Consider the following 26,304-nt stretch of genomic DNA (forward strand, 5'->3'; position numbering starts at 1 on the left):
CCAACAAAACTTACAATACTTCCATTTTGATATGTTCGCTCAGTATTTTAATCTCTACCCCAGGAATTTTTCCGTAGAATTAAATATTTGGGGTTCTTAAGTCTGTCGTCATGCCAATGCGTAAACCAAACCATATGATTTGTAATAATAGACGAGATTATGAAAATAATTCTACTTTTTTAATTAATCATTGATTCCTAAAATCTACCTTTATAGAAAATATGTATTGTGTATAATAAAGCTGATTATTTTGACTTAAATAGGTTTATAAATAAAATAAAATTTAAACAATAAAACCAATTTAAAAATCATATGTTTTTATATGGAATATTAATTTTTGCATATTAATGAATCATCATCTTTCCAATAACGTAAACGCCAATCCTCTAATACGCGAACAACAATAAAACAATTAAAATTACTACATCAGTATTCAACTTACACTAAAAGTTAAGTAATGGAACATCAATAAAAAGGTTCAGTACGCCTTGATACATGTTTGCTAACAGATAAACGAATGGAGTATGGTTTTGCTATTATGTCATACAACAGACATGATGCAAATTAATTTTAGCGAAGCTAAGTACAAAATATGAATTATTTTCTAACTAAAAAAATTACAAAGAAATTCAAAGAAAACAAACATTAAATGACAATCCATAGGAAAAATATTAGAATTTTAGAATCACTTTGGAACGGTATAGAGCAACTAAACGATGTCCGAAATTATGTGTTGTTGCAACACAGTAGAAAATTCGCCACAAAATATCTACAAAAACCGTCACATCTACTAAACTTACAAGCTAAAGACTATTATTTAAAACCTACCATATTTTATTCGATTTCTCTTTTTTTTCCCATTTTTATACACTTTCTGTATCTTTTGATGAAGAACTGTGATGTGGCCGTGCACCAGGTATCCTGTTTTACAAACAATCCAATAAAAATGAGTACAAGAATTTTGTGCCCAACAATATTCTAGTTTGCTGTCTTCCTCTTCAGAATTAGTTTAGAATCTAGAGTTAATTGTATTTCCTATTACTATTTAAAGAAAATTGCTATTTCGGTCTTAGAAATTACCAATATACACATATTTACTATAATTTTTTTTACCATATTAGATTAGGTAACTGCTACATTTTCTAGTTGCATTTAGAAACAAAGAAGCAGAATCTTTGTTTATCATCGCAAGGAGGAATCACTCTTTCACATTAAGTTTCAGTTAATAATTAGCTACTTTATATTTAGCCTTTTCTATTTCAAGGTAATAATCCACTCTCTTGTGGTCCAAAAAAATGAAAATAAAATGAAATTTTTGAGTTTTATGCCGGTTAGGCTAAAGGAGACGGTGATGATGAGAGATGAATGAAATAGTGAAATGAAGAAAGTGGGAGGAAACGGGAGAACCCCGTGAAAACCCACGCACACGGGGTTTGTCCATTACAAAGTTCACTTGGCGGGAGCAGGGTTTGAACAGGGACCCCAAACACCAGAGGTGAACGCTCTACCATTGAGCCACCGCGGCTCCTCTTGTGGTCCAGATATACAGATATAGCAACATTTATTGTTTATGATAAATGTTGTTGTTTATCATATGGTGTTTCCTACATATTTCTATTTAAAAATTTGGAGATTATGAATTGGATTTGATTAGACATTGGTAATGTAAGTAATTATTCATTTTATTCATTCTCATTATACAGAACTAACTGTATAGGAGGCTAGTTTTATTATAAATAAAATAATAACTTTAAAAATATGAAAATGATATATTTAGATACGGTGATAAAAATAAAATAAACGACACCATATTTCAAATTATTGCCATCTCACGTAAATAGCAGTAAAAGAACACTGGAAAAACACAAACACTGGAGAAGAAACTTAAGAGGAAGAAATTCTTCTTTAAAAAGGAAAATTTCTTCTTGAATATTCTATAACGGATTATCATATACACAAAATAGTATTTCGTGGGAGAATAGAATTTGAGTTTAACTTCCCGTTCAGCTATATGAGACGTGTACCTACAACTTAATGTGGGATCCGAACCATATGAACTCCTGCCGAGAATCGAACCTGAGTCTCCCATTCCAAAGGCGCATATGTTATCCACATAGCTATGAGGGAGCTCAATAGTATTTCGTGTATTACATGCAGACCTAGTTGTGAACATCAAGAATAAGTTCAAGAATAGATAGATTAAAATAAACTGCACGTTGTAATTCATGTACATGTTTATCCGAAGCTGAGTGCAAGGTCCAATCCTCCAGTCAGTGTTGCTAATGTTAAACGAAATATTTGTTTGTTTGCATGTTTGTCTAGTTTTTTTTTTTTTAGAAGATCTTATTGTAAGAACTATGAGATATTTAGCTACTTCTTTAGTATGCTTATAAATTATAAATATACAGTGTTCCCTTTCAATCTTTAGGTAAGGTATATCTGTGACATGTTCAACTCAATGAAAATTGAGAATGCATTCAAATAGTTGACTTTTAGAAAGTTGACTCGTTTGTTTTTAAGACGGATCCATGAACATTGACATGATCTCTTTTTACTCTATAACTAGTTGTTACATCGGAGTCTTCAGCCCGCTGTGCACTATAGGTTAAAATTGTGATGAATTAAGAGCTTTAATTATATACATTTTTTTTACTTTGCCTACTAATTAACATGCAGCTACACAAACATTAATCCTCAAGTCTTAATATGGTTACGGCTCTTATCCTATTTGGTTAACTAATTGAAGTATACAGTTTTTAAATTGCAACCAAATCACCCCAAAATAATTTTAAACTGGCCAACTGTCTGCACGCTAGCGCCATCTATTGGCATCTAGAATAATGCAGGTGGCGACATCTATTAGCGTGACTCTTTACTATTAGGAAGTAGCGTGACCGGTACAGACTGACAAATTCAGAATCTTCCGTTTTATAACTAGGATACTTACAATCGTATCCATTCATAACTAACAAACTTACATCAAAATTGAGTTATTCCTATGCTTTTCATAGGATAGAGTCATAGGTTTACTATATCATTCTTATGGCTCGTAAAGTTATTAAAGTATAAATACACCATATAAGTGCCAATTATACATTTATACTAAAAAGAAATAATTTCAATGAATGAGTCAAGTATCTGAGTGCAAGATGTCAAAACACACACATTGTTGGTTGCAAACAATACGTCTGCTAGGTAAAGAAAACATAGACCAGTGTATTTTTTAACTTTATTTTCATGCTGTTATGATTGGTAGGTGTGATTGATGAGCAATAGTTGGAGGACCACTGTTAAATTATAAACAGAACTGTATTTTCTAGGAGGTTCATCCACGGATACGTGAGTTGAATAATGATCGCATTCGTGTTCAATAGTAATCCAATTTATCACACATATAATAAGTTAAATAACATACAAGTCAATTAAATAAATATATATAGATATTAATTGTAGATTAATAAAGTTAACCAAATATATATTGAATCTATTGTTTCACTTGATCGATTGTTTGTTTGTTTGTTTTATAATTGAAACCCGAAACTGACGTGATAAAAACACACTGTCTTGCACCACTGCACCTGACCACCAAATAAGCATTTACGCTGATTGCTCTTGGTACACAATTGTTGCATTGCAATGTGCACAATGAGAAATTTGATTCTTTATGTGAATATTGAATGTTAATCTTATGCACTACACAAAACCACCCGCGCACTGTCCATCTCTGCTCACTTTTGGTCCTCGCGGCGAACCCTCTTCGCTTGGCGAGGATACTTCCTCCCCCTTCTCCCTTTCTTAACGGTTGTCTTTGGGGTGAAAGTTGGAAACTGGGACTGTTTGCAAAAAATACATTCCAATGCCATCTTTGGGCCAAGAAAACACACTATTTGGAAGGGAAATAAAAAAATACTAACACAGTGCTTCTCTTTACTTCTCTTACCTTTAATTCATTTGTTCTTTAAAGATCATTCTTTTGGAAATTTTAACAAAAATTGCAATCCTTTCTTTTATTATATTATTTATAAGCCAACGTGAAAGAACCTTGTGAGTTCCATATGTATCTCATATCTTTGAAGCCCACCAAAAAAAAAAAAAAAAAAAAAAAGCCAGCAATACTGGCGGATCAAACTTGACCTATCCATTATCAATATTAAAGAAAACTATTAAAAAGAAGGATATACTAAACCTATTTTCAGTATGGGAAAGCGATTCCTTTTACTTCTCAACTATTGTGATAAATAATGGACTGATTATATATATATATTACATAATAATGAAAATACTTCTATAATTATTTGCGGCGCGAATATTCCTAAGACCCTGAACAAAGACATTTTATCTTTCACACTTCAAACGTTTCATTGACAGAGTACAAGAGGAGAAAGGAAACGGGAAAGAATAATAAATAAGAAAAGTAAGGTCGTGTCAGTGTAATTTTGAGTTTTATGGTAAAAGTTGTATAACCAGGCTAATATCAGAATAAGGTATCAACAAAAATGAAGAATCACTTGAAACAGTAAGACACGGTTCACAGAAAGTCATTGAAAAGAAATAATACTGTTACTTAAGAAGTGGTATAAGTAAAGGTGAGAAGAAGTATCTAATAAAATATAATCAGAAATAATGGAGAATAAAGAAGTAGCGAGATATAGAGAGAAGCTGGTATTGGGATCGCTAAATAAAATAAAAGCAAAGTAATTTTAAAAAAATAAAAAACGAAAATAGAAGAAAAAAGACAATAAGATATAATAACAATAATGATAATAGCTTCACTCAGGCACGTACGCAGAAATTTATTTCAGGGAGTGTCCAAATTCAATATGACTGTAAACTACACGTAAAATTTGTAAAAATCACCCCTAAAACTACTTTTAATTTGCAGGAAAGTTCAATTTTGAAGTCCGTACCCCCAGGACCTATCCCCTGCATACATCCCTGCCTTCACTACATACTATAGCCATTAACATAATTATTTCTTAAAGACCAAAAGGAAAAAAATGGAAATGAGTGTCACTTTAAAAATTTAAACTCAATGAAGTTCAGATAAGTATTATTATTATTATTATTATTATTATTATTATTATTATTATTATTATTATTATTATTATTATTATTATTATTATTATTACCACTACCGATTAAAGACATTTAAACCGGTTTCATCTTAATAATCTGACGACCATATCTGGAGCTGTCTAGACTTACTGATTTTTGTAGGTTTGTTAGAAGAGGTTTTGAGTTTATCTGTTCCAATTACGTCACAGCACTTTTAGGGACAATAGCTGTAGCTGAGTTAATGATTAGTCTTACTGTAACTTTCTGACATTTCCATATCTTTTTTTATTTCGTCTACCAGATTTTTATATTTGCTAATTTTCGCACTGAATGTTGTACATATATTGTGAGTCAGTGGCACAGCCGCATTTATGAGAGTTACTTCTTGTTCCATTTTGTTGATGATACTGATGTCGGGTCTGTTTACAAGTACCGTTTCATTGGTTCTGATTTCCACATCCTAGTATAGTTTGTATTTATCGTTTTCAAGTACTGGATTTGGCTTATACTAGTAGTATGGTTTGGTATCGATGATTAGTCCCATGTTATGTACTAGAAACTGGTAAACGGTTTTTGCAGCACCACTGTATTATCTAAGATAGTCTATGGGAACAATTACATGGCATAAACCAGTGATATGTTCAATTGTTTTTTATTTGTCTGTGCATTTTTCATGATATTTCTTACTTCTGTATGTATTTATAGTAGTTTTGAGTTGGTATCACTCTGTCTTGTATGACCATCATAAATCCTATGTTCCGGAAAGATTCCAATTTTTCTTGAGTCAGGCACTTGACTTTCGTTTTCTGTATTACTGTCTTCTAGGTGGTTTTTAAAGGTTCTGTGGGGTTATTTTACCCTCCGTTTGGTATATTTTTGTTCATTTTATTTCAGGGGCGGCTCGTGAAGAAGTCTCATCAATAGAAATTTTATCGCTTCAAACTGAGGGGAAAAAAAAACCTACCTAATGTTCTAATCGTTGCACATAAGAATCAGAACATTAGGTAACTTTTATTTCTTTAGATTCCAGCTATAAAACTTTTTTTAATAGTATGACTTACCTCACGAGTCTCTGTCTGATTCATACTTTCTGGTGAACTGTGTCATACATAGATGGAGTGTGTTGCTTTTGCTTCTTACATGAAATAGATTGTCAGTTTCTTTTCTGTTAATGAAACATTGACGAAAGTCTTCAATTTGTTCTTGGTAGAGTTTTAGTATATCTGGAATACTAATGCCTTCTACTGTGAGGAGTATCACTCGCTCTATTGTAGCTTTTTGGTATTTCATTCTGAACTCTTTTACTAATGTTCAGATCGTTAAACTATTTAAACCAGTCTCTGTCCAATTTGTTTAAACCAAATGAATACGTAATAAGGGACTGCAAATATGTTGATGAATTTAACTTGGTTAGTGTTGGTAAGTTGAGTTCTGGATAACGCCTTAATTCTTGATTGGAAATCTTTCTGCAAATGTGCATTTCGTTGTATTCTGTTCAATACATCGACCCTGCATTGTTCCTAGATACATGTATTTGTAGTATTCTTTCTTTAAATCTTTTATGATGTTCCTCAATTGCAAATCCTTCTGTTATTTTCCCTTTTTGCAAATATATTGCCTTACATCAGTTTATTTCTAATTCAATACAGATGTCACGGCTAAAAGTTGTTACTAATTCTATACAGTAATCTTTGTAGTGCCTTGTTTTGTATGGTTGAGAAACATGGTTGCTTTCCTTGAGGGAAGAACATAGACTCAAAGCATTTGAGATCAAGATCCTGAGACGAATATTCGGACCCAAGAGGAACGGAAATGGGGAATGGTGGAAACTTCATAACGAGAAACTACATAATTTATGTTTTACCAAACATTGTTAGTCATCAAATCTAGGAGGCTCAGGTGGGCAGGTCATGTAGCCAGGATGGAAGAAAGTAAGAACGCTTTCAAAATCTTAACTGTAAGACCAATCAAACAACGACCATTAGGAAGACCTAAACGCAGATGGGAGGACAATATTAAGATGGATCTCTGAGAAAAGGAATACAAAGTAGAAACTGGATCCAGTTGGCTAAGGATAGAAGTCAGTGGAGATCTTTTGTGAACGCGGCATTGAACCCCCGGATGCCAATCGCGGCATTGGACCAACTTTTACCCCCTTCCCCCTTGTTACACTTCGTAACTCAAGGCCAAACCCCTCCCCTCTTTGTTACGTATCACTTTTTGATTTTTGTTTTTTCACCAGGTTTGTTCATTTTGCGGGTATTACCATAAAAAACTAATTTTAACGGCAGAACTTTTTATTACAAAATGCTTGTATTGTGGATACATTTGTAGTCTTTTTTCGCCAATAAATCAAAGTATTAGAAAATGATAGTACCGTAATAGTATTTTATCCCCATAAGGTTGTTTAATTAACCAGTCTTGCGACAATGCACAGTTCTTTTCCTCGTCGACCACAGATTTGAAGTGACTGCACACGGGAAGGAGCAGGGACATCTCGTTTGTGAACAATCTTTCGAACATCTTCTTTGGACTTTGGACTTTAGTTTACTTCTTTTCAAATTCTTCTTGTCTTAAATCAGTGCCAGAATGCGAATAAACTAGAATTCTCCAGAAATATTCAAATTCAAAATAAAAATAATTTCAGTACGATGTGAATGTCCAAGAATTAGGTTTTTAATATCTGGTTTTGCTCTGCAAATCATGAATCTTTCCGTCGCGGAAAATATTATTTCACGAGAAAGAGTTTCTTCTGTTTCACGTGCGAAGAAGAATGGAGTGGGTAGAATCAAAAGTTTTAAATAATATTCTGAGAAATAGCAATACGGGTGGGAATGCGAGGGCATTTTCAAGCGGTGGTTACCATACTAAGAACTAATTCCAGAAAAACAATGCACTGCGATGGCCAGAAGACAGAGTTTTATTGTATTGTAATACACGCAAGGTTCGTCACTAGTCGCGCTTATGTCTAGTAGCGTCTTCTAATCCCTTCTGCATGATTAAATTTATATAGGCTATAGTTCGCTTCCAAAAACAATACAAATATTTATTTAGATATTTATAAGAAAAGAACTGAATAAAATTATTTGTTTGAAAGATTGCATATAAACCTGAGAATAAAAATAAAAAATTACAGTAAAAAAAATGATACTGCAATATATCGTATGCCAGGTTTTCAGGAGAACAAAAAGAAACAGGTTGCTGTAACCAAGTCTAAAGCCCTTTGACATTGTGTTTCCAGGGTGGACAGGGTGAACTCTCTTGCTATTGATTTAACATCTTTCAGGAAGCTGATGTTGGCAACTTTGACTACAAAATCATGAACAACTGAACATAACTGCTTTTTGACATACGATATTTTGCCGTATCAACGACGTTGTGTTCCTGCACCATTCCGTTTACTAGGATTCAATTCAACTCCACTCGCTGCACTTTATATGTACCGGTAATGTCATTGAAGGATTACCAAAAAATTTGTGTAAATGTTTTATATGTAATGTCATTGAAGGATTACCATGAAATTTCTGTAAACGTTTCGCTGAAAAGATGTGTATTTTCCCTATCTATCATTCATAACTGTTTTCTTCATCTTGTATTTTCTTAAAGAGATAAAGATGAATTTAAAATACACAATCTTACTAATATCTAATTTATATTTTTTGTTATTAAGATAGCATATAATAACAGCTCGTGGTCTGGAGGGGCCGAGGAAAATTTAGGAAGGTCAGGGCCCCCTTGGCTGCCAGCCTAGCACATGTTTCCTGTAGTCAATCATGTTGATTTCTACCTCTGTACTTCTTAGAAACCAACGTATGACATATTCATCTATATCTCTGGTCCATTTTATACGTTGCTTTCCATCACTTACTTTAGTGGATTTTGTTTTTTATCCACTTATCCACTTAATGTTTTTGTTTTTTAACACCCGTAGCGGGGTTGCTGCTTCTTGAATCTTCGACTGTAACAGGTTCGGGAACTTGCCCTGTCGAGGCCTGTCTGTTCAACACCCAACCCACCGGCTTGCTTGTTGCTACTTCCAGCGATAATTCCAGAAGTGTCTTGACATTATTATTACAATGGAAAAAGAATTTATCGTTCGGTAATTTCATAAGTCTACCAGTATTAAAAGAATTATATAAAGCCGAAAACTATATTATAAGTATTATACGCATTAACCGGTAAAATCAACTTCAGATGAATTATCTTTGCTTCCCTTGTTTTGAAAAAGTTTGATCAGTCTAACTTATATGTACCTTTCGTGGAAACGTACGTACGTTTGTAACTCACGAAATTCGTAGTTTATTCATTCAAAGCAGAAATATTTAGATAAGGCTTAAAATTTTGTTTACATTGTGCAATCATAATACTTTCTTTTTGATTCACTTGTGGAATAGTATTAATTCTTTAGTTGGAATTTTTATTAAAATAGATCTGTATATTAGCCTAAATACATTTTTGCCAGACATATCTTTTTACCGTACAAATTGATAATATTCAGATGAAAATGTGATCGAATTTAGTTCTGATTTTTTTCTTTTACTGTGAGTATTAATAGTTTTCTATTCAAATGAGTAAGTAAACACAGGAGAAAAATAGGCATACATAGTCTCACAAACACTTATGATCAAAAATACTTGAGAAAAAAAAACTGTAGTAAGCAACATTTGAACTATAATGGGAAGCACGTGCATGTGTACTTTCCATTTGTAGATTCTGACTTTGCAAATATGTGATCTAAGGTTTTCTATTATTTGTGTTGTATATATTTATATACAGCCTCACCTCTACGGTATAGAAAAGCAGAAGTCCTGACTGACTGATTGATCGACGCCGAAGGTAAACAACTTGAATTAGAAGCTTGAAATTTTTACAGAGCATAGAGTTTGTAACGAAAAGTATTACTAAAGAAAGACTTTTGGAAACTCGAGGGTGAAGGGAAAAATGCGGGTGGCAATTATTATACTGCAGTAAAATCTCCGTATATCCGAATCTTTGAAGAGCAGAGACATGAAATTTGATACATGGACTTCCTATTTAAAATAATTAGACTCGTATTTCAGCGTTTTTCGTTATCTCCCGTACAAGGAAAGAAAAAGATGGGAAGAAAAGAGTGGGATTTCAATTGTTAAAATACGATAATGATATGTCAAAATCCCTTCAGACCAGAGATATGAAATTTGGTATTTAGACATTTCATTTAAAATAATTAAAAACATGTTTCTGTTTTTTTATATATTTCCCCTAGAAGGAAGAAAAAAGGCGGAAAGATAAGAAAGGATATGAGTTGCGGTTGTTAAAAAGAAGATGGTCATATCTCGAAATCTATTAAAGTTAGATATTAAATGTGGTACTTAGAGTGTTCATTTACAATAATTAAAGCTGTATTCCAACATCTTTTGATGTTTCCCTTAGAAAAGAAGATAAAAAGTGGGAGGAAAAAATGTGGGGTGGCAATTGTTATGTTAAGATGGCAATATCTCGAAATTCCTTAAGACTAGAAACATGTTAGGAATATGAAACTTGGTATATAAACTTCTTATTCAACACATTTTCGTCATGCGAAACACGGAAGCAAAGACTGAAACATAAGGCCGTAGGACGAGCTAATTAGGAAGTCTGCGGACAGTCCCCAGCTAGCCGAAGGAAAGTCTAGATATAACGTATATTTATACGTAATAGATTATCGATGTGTGTATATATAACCGAATCTAGATACATCTGAATTATGTCCATTTGTCTTCATAACTTTGAAGTACTAACATCAATTTTGATTCCTTTCTTGCATGGCAATTTTGATTTTTCCTAAAATGTAGGGAACAAGAAGATTACGAAGTTGGTCAAAACGTATTGTTTCAGAGCATTTTCGATGGCAATGTTTCTCTTTTCTTATTCGTATATATATATATATATATATATATATATATATATATATATACTTTTTGTACACGTGTAGAAATGATAATATACTGAAAGATATGAGATGTAAAACAAGGAATAAAGGAATAAGAATTCAGATACTTGGTCAGCATATAAATTGTCATCTTGATCAAATAGAAGAAATTTGCTGTATTTGAGTTATGAACCATTTACACACAACAAATTTACCTTTCAAATTTTGTTACTTAGAAAAATGAATAAACTCATTTTCTATTTCAAAAGTGATAGGTAAATTGATTGTTGTGAGGAAATTTACTATTTAAAAAAAATCATTAACAACTATTTTTTGGTAAACTTAATATAATACTATTGTTTTAAATAGAAACTGAATTAATGAAGAAAACTACGACAGTTGAGAGAATATCATTTTTAAAAAGATCTTCAAGTATACAAATCTTACAATATATTCTTTTATTATTATTATTACAGAAGAATATTACAAGCCCGGCTGATTTGTTATATGAGTTTGTTAACAGGTTGTGTGCCGGAGCGAAGCGGGGCTTGTGGATTATCACAGACACAACGCGGCGCACTGTCACTTTGTCAATATTTTTTTCTTTTTAATATGAAACACTTTGTTTACCACCACTACACGTCAAACACTCGAGCACTTTGCACACTCTCACACGACACCATTTACAATAATAAAAAAAACAGTAATTCAAAGACACTAAGTCACATTTTCTAAAATCCAATCCACAAATTTTGAAATGCGCGTACAAACTCCGGGTAAGTTAGCTTCTGCGCATCCAATTCCCCAGCTGATGATTCCTGCTAAGAAATATCGGCCATCTTTACCTCTCACTTGCAATGGCCCTCCTGAATCGCCCTGGAGATAGAAATTCAAGATTCATATTAGTAATTATATTTCTTATTATAATATGAGCAGTGATATGCAGTGAACATTTTTTCCACTATATTTTTCCAAAAAAAAATCTGTTCTTGATAAATGGCAGCTGATTTAGAATCTGTACATTAAATGACTGTGCAGGATAAGTTCTTATTTCTATTTAACTAATTCAATAAATATTCAATTATTTGATAATGATAAAGTATAATGGTGTATTTGCACACGTAAATCAGCGAAAATAATGAATTTCATTCATTGGACAAATTTAATACAAACAAGAGGGAATATCTTAAAAAACAACAGAAATTACCATATTTAATGTCAAATCTCTTATGAGACAACAGACAATATTGTATCGGTATGTGAAACATCGTTTCGTTATACATACATATATAATTTTACATACAGAATAAGACGCTATGCTAGTTCTATGTTTAACAACAATCTTTCTGTCGAAAGTCTATTCTTTTATCATTTAATGTGACATTATTATACTACTCTATAGATATTTTTTTCTTTTATACAGTATGATTAATGAAACCTTCTTCATTATTTAAAAAAAATTCTCTCTCGCTCTCTCATATATATTGAGAGAGTGAGAGAGAGTTTTTTTTTTAAATAATGAAGAAGGTTTCATTAATCATACTGTATAAAAGAAAACAATATCTATAGAGTAGTATAATAATGTCACATTAAATGATAAAAGAATAGACTTTCGACAGAAAGATTGTTGTTAAACATAGAACTAGCATAGCGTCTTATTCTGTATGTAAAATTATAGTATGAGTTATGTTACACTCTTTTGCAAGACATCGTATTATACAGAATAGTACAACTGACTGAAATCCAAATTATTTTTCAAAACACTTACAATCCAAATGATACAATAATTACCTATTTCTAATAGTGAGGTCAACTGATTACGAAATCAATTATGTACAGTAATTTATGAAAAATTATGAAGGCACTTTTGCCATTTGATCGAAACATACTACTAAGGATTATATTTTGTACTTTTTCATTTCTACTTGGAATAAGCTTAATGAAAGTGAGAATATCTTTTTATAAGACTTGTCAACGTACATAAGTAGTGATTGAGGAATTGGAAAAACATGACTAACGGTATCATAAAACGAAACTGTAAATTTTGTTGAGATAAAAAATGTTAGCACAAAACAAAGAAAGTTTCGAAAAATAAACTTTTTACATTATCAGAAGATAGATTTATAGGAGTTGAAAAAAGAAAAGAAAGAATACACTTAATAATAAATATATTCTGTATTTTTCAGGAACAAATTTTATTACCAATGAACATGTGTTCTTATATAAATTTTCACCCGAAATTTAGTAAGGTAATATGTTATATAATTTACTCTTGCTTTTTATTTAGTAAATAAATGACAATTAAAATATAATTATTGTTGCAATCAAGTAGCATATAATATTTCTATGGTATTGTTAATAAAGTTCACACAAAGAAAATATAATTAGAACATGAGTGAAGAACATTGCAAAATATATTTGTGCTAAGAAGAGAATTAGTGGTAAGTGTTAAGTGTGAGAAATCTTGTTCATTCTTCATTGCTAATTTTGATAAAAACTATTTATGCATAGTAGTTTCATTTTTATAATTTTTTATAATTTCATAGCAGTTTTTATAATTTTTTTCTAACAAATCGTACGATGCTGTATATTTTAAAATAACATTTACAACATACATAACATTTGGATTATCATTATTTCCTTTATTAAAATAAGATTCTTTAGTGGCTTATTTATTTACGCATTTAGAAGTACAAGCTATGATGGTCAAACTTCAGACATATCTATTTCAGTTTACATTGCTGAAAATGTAATGAAAACCATAATAGTGGATCAAATGTTTATGAAATCTTTACACACGTGCTGCTTGCCTGATTTTCCAAGAGTATCCTTGATTCCACGAAGAAAGTTTACTTTATAAATCTTCGTTCTTCGAAAATCATGGTTATGTAATTGCATAATGATTTTTAAAGTATTTTATTCCTGGTGACATGTCTAACCTTGCAACAAATATTTAATATTAATTTCTTGTTAGAAGTTTAATAATAACCTACATCTAATAGCCATTATCACAAAATTTTGCAGGTAAAAGTCAAAGGAAGTTTGCTTTTAATATTGTTTGACGAAGAAGAACATACTTTGTCGTGTGAGTGTCTGAATAAAGAGTTGTATAGAAGTTTCGTGCTTATTTTATAGAGCAAAAACACGACCATTACCAAAGAGCAATGACAAACGATTGAAGGCTCTGAAATGCGGATTACAAGAAGAATAAAGAAAATTACTTAGAAAGCAAGGATAAAATATTAGTGAAAGTTGGGGAAAAGACTACAACAGCAATGTTATATTTATCACTAATTACCTTTACTATTCTTCATGTTTATTTTGCTTATATTCTGGATAAAGATAATAAACAGGTGGCATAAATTATCAACAATGATATTAAACAGCAACAATTCAAGAAGGCAGTAAACATTATTTCTACAATGGAGAAAATTTATTTAAATATGTAGTTCTACAAACACCGTAGATTTCTGAAGAGGTGCGCACTGAAGATGGCAAAAACTTGTCGTTGAAACGTTTGCATTGCATGGATATTTGGTTGTTTTGGTGGGTAGTCTTTTTGATTAATAATGAAGACAGTTTAAAAAAAGGGATGGAGAGAGAGAGACAGAGAGAGAGAAAGAGAAAGGTAAACAAACTATTTAGGACATTAAAATTGTTTTTAAATTATCAATCATTGCTAATCATTTTAAATAGTTCAATGCATTCTTGAGTCAAATAGAACAATGTTAACTCGCCATTCAAAGATATTTAATTCTACTTCACTAAGTTTCAGAATCATTTGGGGTTTATGCAAAGATTAAAAGGATGGTTAAAAACATTGACAATAGTATATAGGATATTGCTATTGGTAAAACTTTGATTTCTTTTATATCATATTGATCATTACTCTTTAACTGTTTGGCTAGTCCTGGAACAAAAAATTGATCATTATTACTAATATGTTATTCTGTTCTTGTATTGTTATTTCACATTTTGTCATCAATGTAAAATTCAATCCATATACAGATAGCTTGGTATAATCCATTTCTTGGTATCCGGTCTGTAAAATAAATTTTGTATTGAGTGAGTTAGTGCTTTTATACTTAGTTGTAATCGGTTTTACGGTTATATTTCTTTTTCAAATTTACTCTATATGAATTAAATAAGTTTATCAATTTTTGATTCATTACTTCATTGTAAAGGAAATACTTTTCCCATCCTTAGACAATTTATTTAGAATTTGTAGCAATATCTATTTGTTCTTCCTATTTCGATTATAAGTCTAATTTTCTTACTTTCTTTTTCTTTTCCAGAGCAAAGAGATAAAGCCTTCAGAAAGAAAATGAATATACAGTGAAACCTGTTTATGTTGGCCACCATCAGTTCCATTGAAAAGTGACCAATTTAGACAGGTGGCAAACTTACAGAAAATAAGTGTGATGGGTGTATGTTTAGAATAGGATTTCTAGTATTGCTTGATTGTAAAAAATTAATAAGCATTTAATCTAATTTTGTAGCCTTAAGATCTAATTTTGTAGCTAACTACGTACCACTTGTTAATGAACTACAAGTGTTTCCCTCAGAGTAAAAGATGTTTTGAGAAAATCTTAAGGGAATTCATATCTCAAAACCACAAGCCGTCAAGTATCAATAATTGACAATTGTGATGGTTAGCTTTAACCTTGAGAATTTTTCGGAATTACTAGAGCTCTCCATTGATGAAAAGAGCTGATATAACTAATAGTTTTACCAAAACAAACAAGGTAAACAAGTATGTATAACTGTTTCCTGATTCCCCGTACGTGGTTTTTCTTATTCACGTCTTCCTTTACCATCCCTTTATCAGGGTAGTGTTTTGGCCATTGACCTCCAAGAACAAATAGTGGGAATCTATGCTTCTTTGTCTCCAGTCACAAATATGAAACATCTGCTTCTCATATTGGAATACGAAAGAATTAAGAAAAATAACAAAACGGTATTTTGCATGGCCAAGATACGCAGGTAAATTTATCAATATAATCATAGGGTAAACATTGCTTCAATACGGCCACCTTCCAAGGTAGACAGGTGCCTAACTTACAGAGTAATAAGTAACGAATATCTTATGGGAAAATGCAGGTTCAAGACGAACCAGGCCAAGATGAGCAGGTGGCCAACTTAAAGAGGTGGCCAAGTTGACAGGTTTTACTGTATTACCCTTTACGAAGAAGAAATATGATGCATTTTTTACTAGCCATTGGCTTCCTGATACTTCTGTGAGGATTTTATTATTTTTTCAGTATATTAATAAATAAAAAAGTGTTATTTTGTTTCTTTCCCCATTTTAATTTGTTGATAAATGTTATTAAAAGAATTTTCCAATGCAGCTAGTAGTGTTTCATTTTTATAATGAAAAGAATGTCGCCCTTGTGCCTCTATTACTTGATAAATTCTTAGCTTTGTTCACTTTTTGGAATAACTTGGCTCATTATGAAACAAAATTTTTAACCTAACCTAACATTAATCTGATATGATAGGTGCATGGACGACAATCTTTTCATATGTAAAAATGAAACACAACTAACTTTCAGGGAAATGCTTTTTAAAACATTTATTTAAAAATTAAGGTAACAGTATAAAAGACAAAGCAAACATTTTTTAGATTTACTAATATATAGAAGAAATAGAAATTCCAAACTAAAGTATACAAAAATTAACAGTGGTCAAATATCTTGATTTGGTTACGAATTTGGACAGTTATAGAGATCTGCATGGAAAATACGATAAACATATTAAACACCCAAGATATGATAACCCTGAAGAACAAGAAGAAGAAAGAAAAAGAGCGCAGAAATGTACAGAGAATATAGTATAAATGGTATGCCGCTCTGTCATAAGTCAACATAAGTGGGCTAAGATATGTGTTTATTAATATTTTAAACATTTTTTTGAATCCTTGCACATGAAAACAGAGCCTGAAACGTTTCGAAACGTCTACAGTAGAAACTTACTTTTGAATAGTGAATTTGACATCTTAATTCGGTAGTCACGAGCCATTACTGCGATCAAATTCCATTATTAATAACTTTATGGGTTTTAATATTGTAATTGTTTATTTGTTTTTATCATAAAATCGTTTCACTGGCGGAAAGCCTTATTCAAAAGAATACGTAATATAGATTCAAAATGTTTTAATTAACTTCAATAATTTGCCATTTTATGTTAGAAAAAGTTTTTTAAACGAATGCTTTTATTGTTTAAAATATTTATTTTTTATTTCTGTTCTATATAATCAGAAAGTTATAATTTGACCACATTTAAATTTTTGACAATTTTATTAGGTAGTATAATTCTTCAGGACGTTAAGCTCACATCGTGGAAAAGTTGTCAAATATAGAAACTGAAAATGTTCTTCACTCTTAATATATTTTTTAAAGTAAATCACGACAATATGAATACAGACAATCCTCGACTTAAACAAATAGATAGCGCGAGGACTCATTATTAAATTTTTTGCCATAGCCTACAATTTGTCGCAAACAATTATGAATGAATACGAAAAACTTTAATAATAATATTGCAAAGCACAGTCTCAATTACATATTACGCTTTATAAATAGGGTACATAATATTATATTCTTACAACCACTGGTTAAAAAGTAATTAATTAATAAGAGTTCAACAATTAATACTTGTCAAATTGCCAGGATTATTAATGTGCAGGTTTTCAAATGTAGCATCTGCAACGTCGGAAGAAATGATGTCAGGTAGACTCTCACAAAATAGAATTTAGAAATTTAATACTACTTCTCACTTCAGATATAAATACTACTCGTAAATTTTACTGATATCGAAAATTTTCTTACGTAAATATGAAGTTACACGCCGAATTTATGACTGTCTGAATTCATATTTTTCTTTAAATACCTGACATGAATCTCTGCCTCCGTCTTCGTATCCTGCGCAGAGAAATATTTCTGGAATAAATTCGTGTCTTCCTGCTCGAAGAAACATATCCTTACAGTGGTCGTTGCTCACGATTGGCACTGTCACCTGCAAATAAAGAAACAGTTTCGGAAAGGTTAAACTTAAAATACGGTCTATTTCTCGCAAGTACAAGCAAGAGCAAGACTGGTCATATTAACTGATAAGGTTTTTGGGAATATACGTATATAGGAGTGTATACTCGGATTAGGGTGGGAGACAAATATCTCTTATAGCCAAGCCATTCAAGAAGATAAAATACTTTCAGATGTTCAATAGGATTATTTGTAGGATGCCGAAGCATTAGAAGCGGTTTATTACTTGACACTCCGTGCATATACTTATATACAATAATAGAAAATCATTGTTCTTTCAATACAAGTAAAACCTTAACAGAAACGAAGGAAACCCTTGAAAACCTTCTCAGCAAATTAGTTCTCAATAAAAAAAAGTGATGATTATATTCGAACTAACACTGAATAGGTCATAGTTCAAATCAACACACCAACTTACCAACAAATGTTAAAATATCTTGAGAAAGCTAGATGTTAAAAATTTAAACGTCTACATAAAATCATAGTTTACTTTTAGAATAATATATCTTAAATATGCTTTTGAACTTAGAATGGGATTAAGCACCAAAGATTACTGAAACATGGTGTTCGAATAATTAAACCAAGAAATAAATTTTAAGGACTTAACAGTATTATGTTTTATTGTTACGTCGAAAGCAAAATTAAAGTAACTTTTCTCTTGTTCATTTTGCTTTTGACAAAGCATAAGTTCATGTACTATGGCGGAAATAAATGATGTGTGAGCATAAGCAGGGCAAACATTTATTTTTAGATGTCTATTTAATTTGAACCAAAATTATCAAGAATGGCATATTTTCTTTGAACTTCTTTTAGCAGGACATAGCTTTGGCTTCTTTTGTTATACTAAGATAAATTCCCAACAGAGTATTTCTTTCAATTTATAACATTGACTTATAAAACACTTTATCTTCAAACATGTGTTGACAAAACACTAAAAACAGATGTTTATGATTATTAGGGATGGTACCGAGACCGAGACTAGTCTCGGTATCGTCTCGGTCTCGTCTCGAATTATCGAGACGAGACCGAGACCGAGACGGACTTTTATATACCGAGACGAGACCGAGACCGAGACACACTTTTACATACCGAGACGAGACCGAGACCGAGACAGACCTCTATAAATCGAGACGAGACCGAGACGAGACCATGGTCAGTCTCGAAAGTCTCGGTCTCGTCTCGAATATTGATAGCTTTTTTGCCTTTACTCAAAATTTGTTTCGTTGCTGTATGAGATAATATGGGAACGGTTGACTGATGTATCTGCACAGTGGCGTATTTAGGGGTAGGTATCGGGCTCAAGCCCCTCCCGAAATAAATTTGTAATCATTTTTTGCATTGCAAGTACAATACAAATGTTCGTTACCCGTTTTTCAAGCCTCTCCCGAAACAAAATCCACTACTGTTGTATATAATCTTCTCCCCCTCTCTTTCTATAGATACATACCTATATATATATATATATATATATATATATATATATATATATATATATATATATATATATATAGGGTGGCCTATTTTAATCTTTTCACGGAAATATCTCGAAAACGGTTGAACATAAATGAACTGAACAAAAACTAAAATAAGAAATACCATGGGGCAGATCGAATGACGATGTCATGGTGCCCCTAGGGCCGCGCCGCTCTTCAAGGAAGCCCGGGGCCCAACTTTAAAATCTTAAATGGAAACATGGGTCGAGTGACACCTCGTTCGATAGGTCTTTAAAAACCAAAAAGCGATATGGCAAAAGATTTTTCATATCGGTCACCGTATTCAAAATAACCTTTAAGATATGTTACCTGCATCAGATGAAGATCTAGTAGCACTAATATGAAAACGGTTGAACATAAATGAACCAAACAAAAATTGAAATATTAAATTCACGGGGCAAATCGAATGATGTTGTCGCGGTGACCCCAACAGCCGCCTGGGCCGGCTTTCATGGGGGTCCAGGCCCAACTTAGAAATTTTAAACGAAAATATGGGTCAAGTGATACCTCGTTCGATAGATCTTCATACACTAAACAGCGTTGTGGCAAAAGATTGTTCATATGGGTCACCGTTTTCAAAATGGCCGCCAAGACATGGTGCCTGTATCAGATAAAACGTCCAGTACCATTAATATGAAAACGGTTGAAGATAATAACGGATGAACAGAGTAAAACTCCTATAGGAAATCACTGAGGGTATTTATCATTCCAGGATTCGAAAATGTTGCAACAGAGGAGAAGATGCCTAGAGCAAAAGTGCCATAATGCAAAGGAGGAAATCTAGTTCCTAGAAAATAATCGTTCCAACGTCCTCCGTAAGTGGTGAAGCGGGACGGGAAGAAACGGTGAAATTGCAAATGAGAACCTTAATTTTTGCAAATGGTATCTACGCAACAAAATTATCTGAAATGTGATTTTATAACAGATAGGTGTCTTTTTTTTTCTTTTTTTAAAGTAGGTAAAATTCTTGTTAAATATTACTTTTCATTTTGATTGCAGGCAATGATTTGTGCAAAAACGAATCAACTGAAATGCGAAACCAATTTGACGAACAATGCAATTTTAGAACCATGTGTACAAATGTTGGGTTTGCTCGAAAGTCGTCTGTACAATATTGGTTCATTACATCATTACAGTACCAGTCACTTGTACACCCAAGTGTTTCAGACAAACCATACCTATTGCAAGTAAAAGTGAGGTTCTCATTTGAGATTTTACCATTCATTTCCGCTTCACCCACTTACGGAGGGAGATCGGAAAGATAATTTTCAAAGAATTAGATTTCCTCTTTAGCATAATCTCACTTATACTTTAATAATCTTTTGTCCGTTGGAATGATAAATACCTTCTGCGATTTCCTACACGAGTTTTATCCTGTTCATATATCTCCAATCGTTTTCATATTAGTGGTACTGGTGTTTTATCTAATACAGGCACCATGTCTTGGCTACCATTTTGAATATGGTAACCGATATGAAAAATCTTTTACCACAACACTTTTTAGTTTTTAAAGATCTATCGAACGAGATATCACTTGACCTATGTTTCTTCCATTGACAATTTTGAAGTTGGGCCCTGGGCTCCCATGAAAGGCGGCCCTGGAGGTCATCACGACATCATCTGACGTGCTTTATGTCATTTTCCTGTTTCACTTTTTGTTCTGTTCATTGTCACAACTCTGTTTTGGTGTTTGAAGGTCTATCGAACAAGGTATCACTTGCCCGATGATTCCATTTAAAATTTGAAAGTAGGTCCCTGTGCACCCATGAAGGGCGGCCCTTGGGGACACCGCGACAACACCATTCGATGTGCCCCCATGGCTTTCCTATTTGAGCTTTTGTTTGGTTCATTTATGTTCAACCGTTTTCATATTAGTGCTACTGGACAATTAACTGATACAGGTAATATAATTATCTTGGCTGCCATTTTGAAAACAGTGACCGATATAAAAAAATCTTTTTCCACATTCCTTTTCAGTTTTTAAAGATCGATCGAACGAGGTGTCACTCGCCCCATGTTTCCTTTTAAAATAAAGTTGGGCTCCGGGCGCCCTTGAAGAGCGGCCCTGGGGGACACCACAACATCACCATTCGATTTGACCCATAGTATTTCCTATTTGAGTTTTTGTTCAGTTTATTTATGTTCAACCGTTTTCGAGATATTTCCGTGGATATATATAGGCGCGGATCCAGGATGAGGGACTAAACCATACTGAACCATGAGGGACTAAACCATATCCAGTGTAAAGCGGGATTGAAGCTCATTTTATTCAGTGTATACCTGAACGTTAAGGGGGGATATAGCCCCTATAGCCCTTCGTTTGGATCCGCCCCTATATATAAACAAGCAGTGTCACCAAGGCAAAATAAAGTTATATTTTCTCAAATTGCACTCTTACCTATTTCTAATTTAGATATTAAATAAGACCACAATACCACATAGGCCCTATATTATTCAGTGTAACAAAGGACAATACAGTATCACTAACATCAACATTTTGGAGATCTCTAATAACTCAAATGTCATAGACGGTACAATGCGTATCATTTGTATCTTAGCGTCAAATACTACGATCATGGTATAATGTATTTCGAATGAATGAAGGATCAAAGTTACAAGAAATGAAAACTTTAACTTTTTCTAAAGACTTTACTTCGAAAACGCGCTGACATATCACGTCTCATCGTAGATGCTTCCACCAAAAGACTTAAGTGATCATAAGGTCATTTACAAGAATTGTTATTTCAAACCGTTTCAGAGATACCAAACACATGGATAGTGATTGTTTTATTGCTTAAAATAACGCATTTGTGTTGAGTTTTTGTAATGATTGTTGTTTTAGTTTGCTTCTATTACATTACAACAATAGTTTCTGGTTGTTTTAATTAAAACAAGTTGCAGTTCCATTATTTTAAACAGTGTTGCCAACTTAAATAAATTGCTAAATATTATTCTAAATACAGTGCAAACAACGTAACTAAGCTGCAAAATATTTTAATAACACGTAATTTGCTTTACGGTGCAAGAATGGTTTCAAAAGACGACGTTTTTCATAGTCTTTGGACTATTTATAATGTTAATGTCAAAGTTTTCGTTCCAGCAATACATGTAAATGCAAATTGTAACGTAAGTTAAATGTAACTGACAACTTTTCAGTAACACTAGTTGTTCCCCTAAGCCTTAGGCCTGATGTACACAAAATCATGGTTAATTAAAAGTTCTAAATACACCCTAGTTACATTTCATTTGTTTTAGTTTGACCACCAACCACCTCAAACTCGATCCATACCATTAGCTAAATGCAATTACTCAAGGACTTACAGTTAGTAATACCCATTGTGTTCATTTTTGGTTTGGTTTGTTAATGTCCCACGATTATACTAGGGCGCCTAAAGGAGACGTGGAGCTAATGATTATAATGGAAACCGAACCATTTCGGTTGTTCAACTGTACCCCCACCGGAAATCGAATTCGGGACCACGCGAACCGAAGTCAAGCGTGCTAGCCGCTAGACCAAATGGAGGTCCTCACATTGTGTTGATTTAAATCATTGAGTCAGTGTTGCCAGATTCGAAGATCAAAATGTAGCGTGTCTGTACTCCAAAAGTAGCGGACTTGAACTATTTGTAGGCCAAATATATACAGTAGAAATGAATTATTTGGCAACTAATGACTGGTACTAATTGAATAATTTTTAACATGGGCTGGAAAATGTGCTGGACATATTGCAAGAAATTATGATCGATGAACAAAAACAATTCTAGACAGGATACCACGAGATAAAAACAGCCTAGGAAACGTCCTTATACAAGAAGGTTTGACGAAATCAAGAATAACTGGAGAGTAATCTGAAAAAGAATTGCTCAAGATAGATAGATGTGGAGAATTCTTGGAAAGACCTTCATCCAGCAGTGGATTGACAATGATTGATTAAGATTGTGGCTATGATTTTATTATATCTGGACCTCAGAAGTAAACTAAACCAAGTCATAATTTCGTAATTTTACAAGAGAAGCGAAAAACCAGTTCCTTAAGTAAGACCTATAGTACTGTTTTCAAACTATACTAAGTAGTTACAAAATAGTAGGATGCTTTTAAACTTACATTGTTACACCACTAGAAAGAACATAGTCTATTAAAAAGTATTGTTAACTCAATTTCGACCAAAAAATGACTTAGCATAGTCTACCTCTAAAGTTCATATATATATATAACTTTTACTAAGTAAGGTAGGGTAAAAACATATCCCAAATTTAACGAAATGCGTACAGCGAAAACCAAATTTGATCTTTCATATTGCAGCAAAACTACGAAAATTAATACTAAACAAAACTAGAAAGTTAAGAATCACTTGTTTTGCCGGGATAGAGAAAATAGATACATATATCTCGAATTGTCTATATAATTACATAATATGTATGTCAATGTTTCGCAAATTTCAGCGTTATGAGCGCATGAGTAGTTTTTTCGAATAAAGATCACATGCACCGCTGAGAAAAATGAAATGAAATCTTTGAGTTTTACGTCCCACGCTTATGCCGGTTAGGCTAAAGGAGACGGTGATGATGAGTAATGCATGAAATGGTGGAATGAAGAAAGTGGGAGGAAACGGGAGAACACCGAGGAAACCCACGCACACGGTGTTTGTCCACCACAAAGTTCACTTGGCGGGGATTGGGATCGAACCCGGGACCCCATGCACCGCTGAGAACTCAGGAATAAGCTTAATCTATGTTGCGGCACTGGATATATGCTTATATAATACATTACGACCCTATAAACTTGTATAAGAAACAGAATGTACTTAAAGTGAGACGCGAACTATACGAAACATAAGACTTTGAATCTAACTTGGTTGGTGATCTAACCCGAGACCACAGATAGCGAAGATGAGTGCCGTAGCTCCCACCATAAGGTTAAGGGATTGCCTGTTTTAAAGAGTCAATTAAACACTGAGATGTGAAACGGTAATAAAGCAATTGATCAATTTGAAACAAAATATATGGTAGTAATAATTACTCTATTTGTTTAAGATAATGAACGTTATATTCTGTTTTTAAAATGACAATCAAAACAGCGTGTTTTGGGTAATAACTGAGAAATTGTAAAATTTCAATTTCGGTACGATTAATTACATTCGTGCTGCTATGCGTTGCGTTCTCCGTTAGGAAGTATTGAACATCTCTGATTCAAAGGAAGTAAATAAACTACTGTATAATACTGGAGTTAATTTAATAGAGTTTAATTGTATAGGCAGTATTGAGGCTATTTGAGACAGTCTATTGCTGAAAGTGAAATATGGGTTACCATTAGGGTTTTATCCCAAGTATGTTATATCCACTGATGATTGAACCCGGAACACAGGCATGGAAGGCATTAGCGTTAGCAATTTAGCTATGAAGAAGTACATCATACCATAATTCTGCCAATAATGAAGGCAAAAAGTAAGATCCGGAAACGACAGACTATACGATAATAATACTTTTACAACTTTAATTTCACACTATTTATTTCGAGACTTTCGAGACGAGACCCGAGACGAGACCGAGACTTGGCCTTCGAGACCGAGACCGAGATCGAGACAGGCATCTGTTGACCGAGACGAGACCGAGACCGAGACGGCGATTTTTGACTCGAGACGAGATCGAGACCGAGACCGCTACTTATCAACCGAGACGAGACCGAGACTGTACAAAGTCTCGTCTCGTCTCGTCTCGATACCATCCCTAATGATTATTTATAAATATAGTATATATTCTATAATCTTAGCGTTTATGTTGCGTTTGGTCATGTCTATCTTTATATTAACGTTCACAAAGACCTCATAAATTTTCGTTCACTTTGCAAGATTCTCATATTAAATCTCAAAATCTATTTGTACATAATTTCTATTGTTTTCAGCATTGAGAAACATCACTGACAAAGTATAACAGGAATTCATGAAATATCTGACGTAAGAATTTGGCTCTCTCATCGCTTTAACTGATCAATCAGTCACTAGGATAAACACTTTTTTTATATAGCCCTATAAGAAAACGAACAAATAATCAAATATCTGAATGTACATTACATTTATACGCTGTAAAGCACTCATGCATCTACTTGACTATACCATACATTTTATCGATAGATGAAACGTTAGATAGTTTGTTTTGATTACTTCATTGCAAACCAGTAAGGATTACTACTTATTTTTTGATTTAGATTGATTTGGAGTTTACCGTCCCTTGCAGCAGCAAGGCTATATAATATGTGAACTTACAGCTTAATTTGTGATCCGAACCACATGAGCTTCCCCCGGGAATCGAACCCATGTCTCACATGCCAAAGGCGCGTAAGCTAGCTGCTTAGCCCCGAGGAAGCTCCACTGTACTTTATGACGGAATGAATATGTCTTTAACGTTTAATAAGTAAAGATAGAAACCGAAGCACATAAAATGATTCTCTTAGATTTTTATAGGAATGTTAGTTGGTTGAATGTGTCTAATTACTGTAGAAATTATTATTTGTGTTGCTTCATAGTTATAAACATACAGTATCTTGAAGCTGGTCTCCGAATCCATTGAGAATATTTAATAATTCAGTTTATTTCCTATACAATATACATCTGCAATTGACTCTCTGAAGTTTTAGGTTCATACGACAGATACTAATTAATAATACCAATACAATTTCTTCTTATTATTTTTACATATTTCTTAAAAATTATAATATTGTAATATTGGTTTTATTTTCTTTCAAATTATTTATTTGAGTAATCTATTTCTAAATTATTCTTTAACATTCTACACATACCACATCATTTCAACTCATACCATTTTATCTT

The 26,304-nt window shown here is 32.8% G+C and overlaps 1 protein-coding gene and 1 long non-coding RNA gene across 8 annotated transcripts in view; one reads left to right on the forward strand and one right to left on the reverse strand.

Annotated features, from left to right (window-relative positions):
- Positions 1-26,304, forward strand: part of LOC145668340 (uncharacterized) — a 56,983-nt gene that overhangs the window by 30,536 nt on the left and 143 nt on the right. Inside the window, exons 2-4 of one of the 3 annotated variants that reach the window (XR_014128020.1) lie at positions 13,132-13,194; positions 13,970-14,573; positions 15,241-15,339. This is a non-coding gene — a long non-coding RNA (uncharacterized LOC145668340). Of the gene's footprint in view, positions 1-13,131; positions 13,195-13,969; positions 15,373-26,304 lie in introns of all 3 variants that reach the window. The other 2 variants (XR_014128019.1, XR_014128018.1) reach the window with 2 other exon arrangements.
- The window catches only part of Sb (serine proteinase stubble), a 370,416-nt gene continuing 355,455 nt past the window's right edge, over positions 11,344-26,304 (reverse strand). For all 5 annotated transcript variants that reach the window (XM_081736096.1, XM_081736095.1, XM_081736098.1 and 2 more), the window contains 2 exons: positions 17,834-17,959; positions 11,344-11,821 (listed from right to left, as the gene is read on the reverse strand). In XM_081736096.1, the coding sequence (XP_081592222.1) occupies positions 11,663-11,821; positions 17,834-17,959 (285 nt within the window). In that variant the 3' untranslated portion in view covers positions 11,344-11,662. The remainder of the gene's footprint in view (positions 11,822-17,833; positions 17,960-26,304) is intronic.

The sequence above is a fragment of the Thermobia domestica genome, chromosome 13, assembly GCF_964235325.1.
Source record: "Thermobia domestica chromosome 13, izTheDome1.hap1.1, whole genome shotgun sequence".
Classification (NCBI taxonomy): Eukaryota; Metazoa; Arthropoda; class Insecta; order Zygentoma; family Lepismatidae; genus Thermobia; species Thermobia domestica.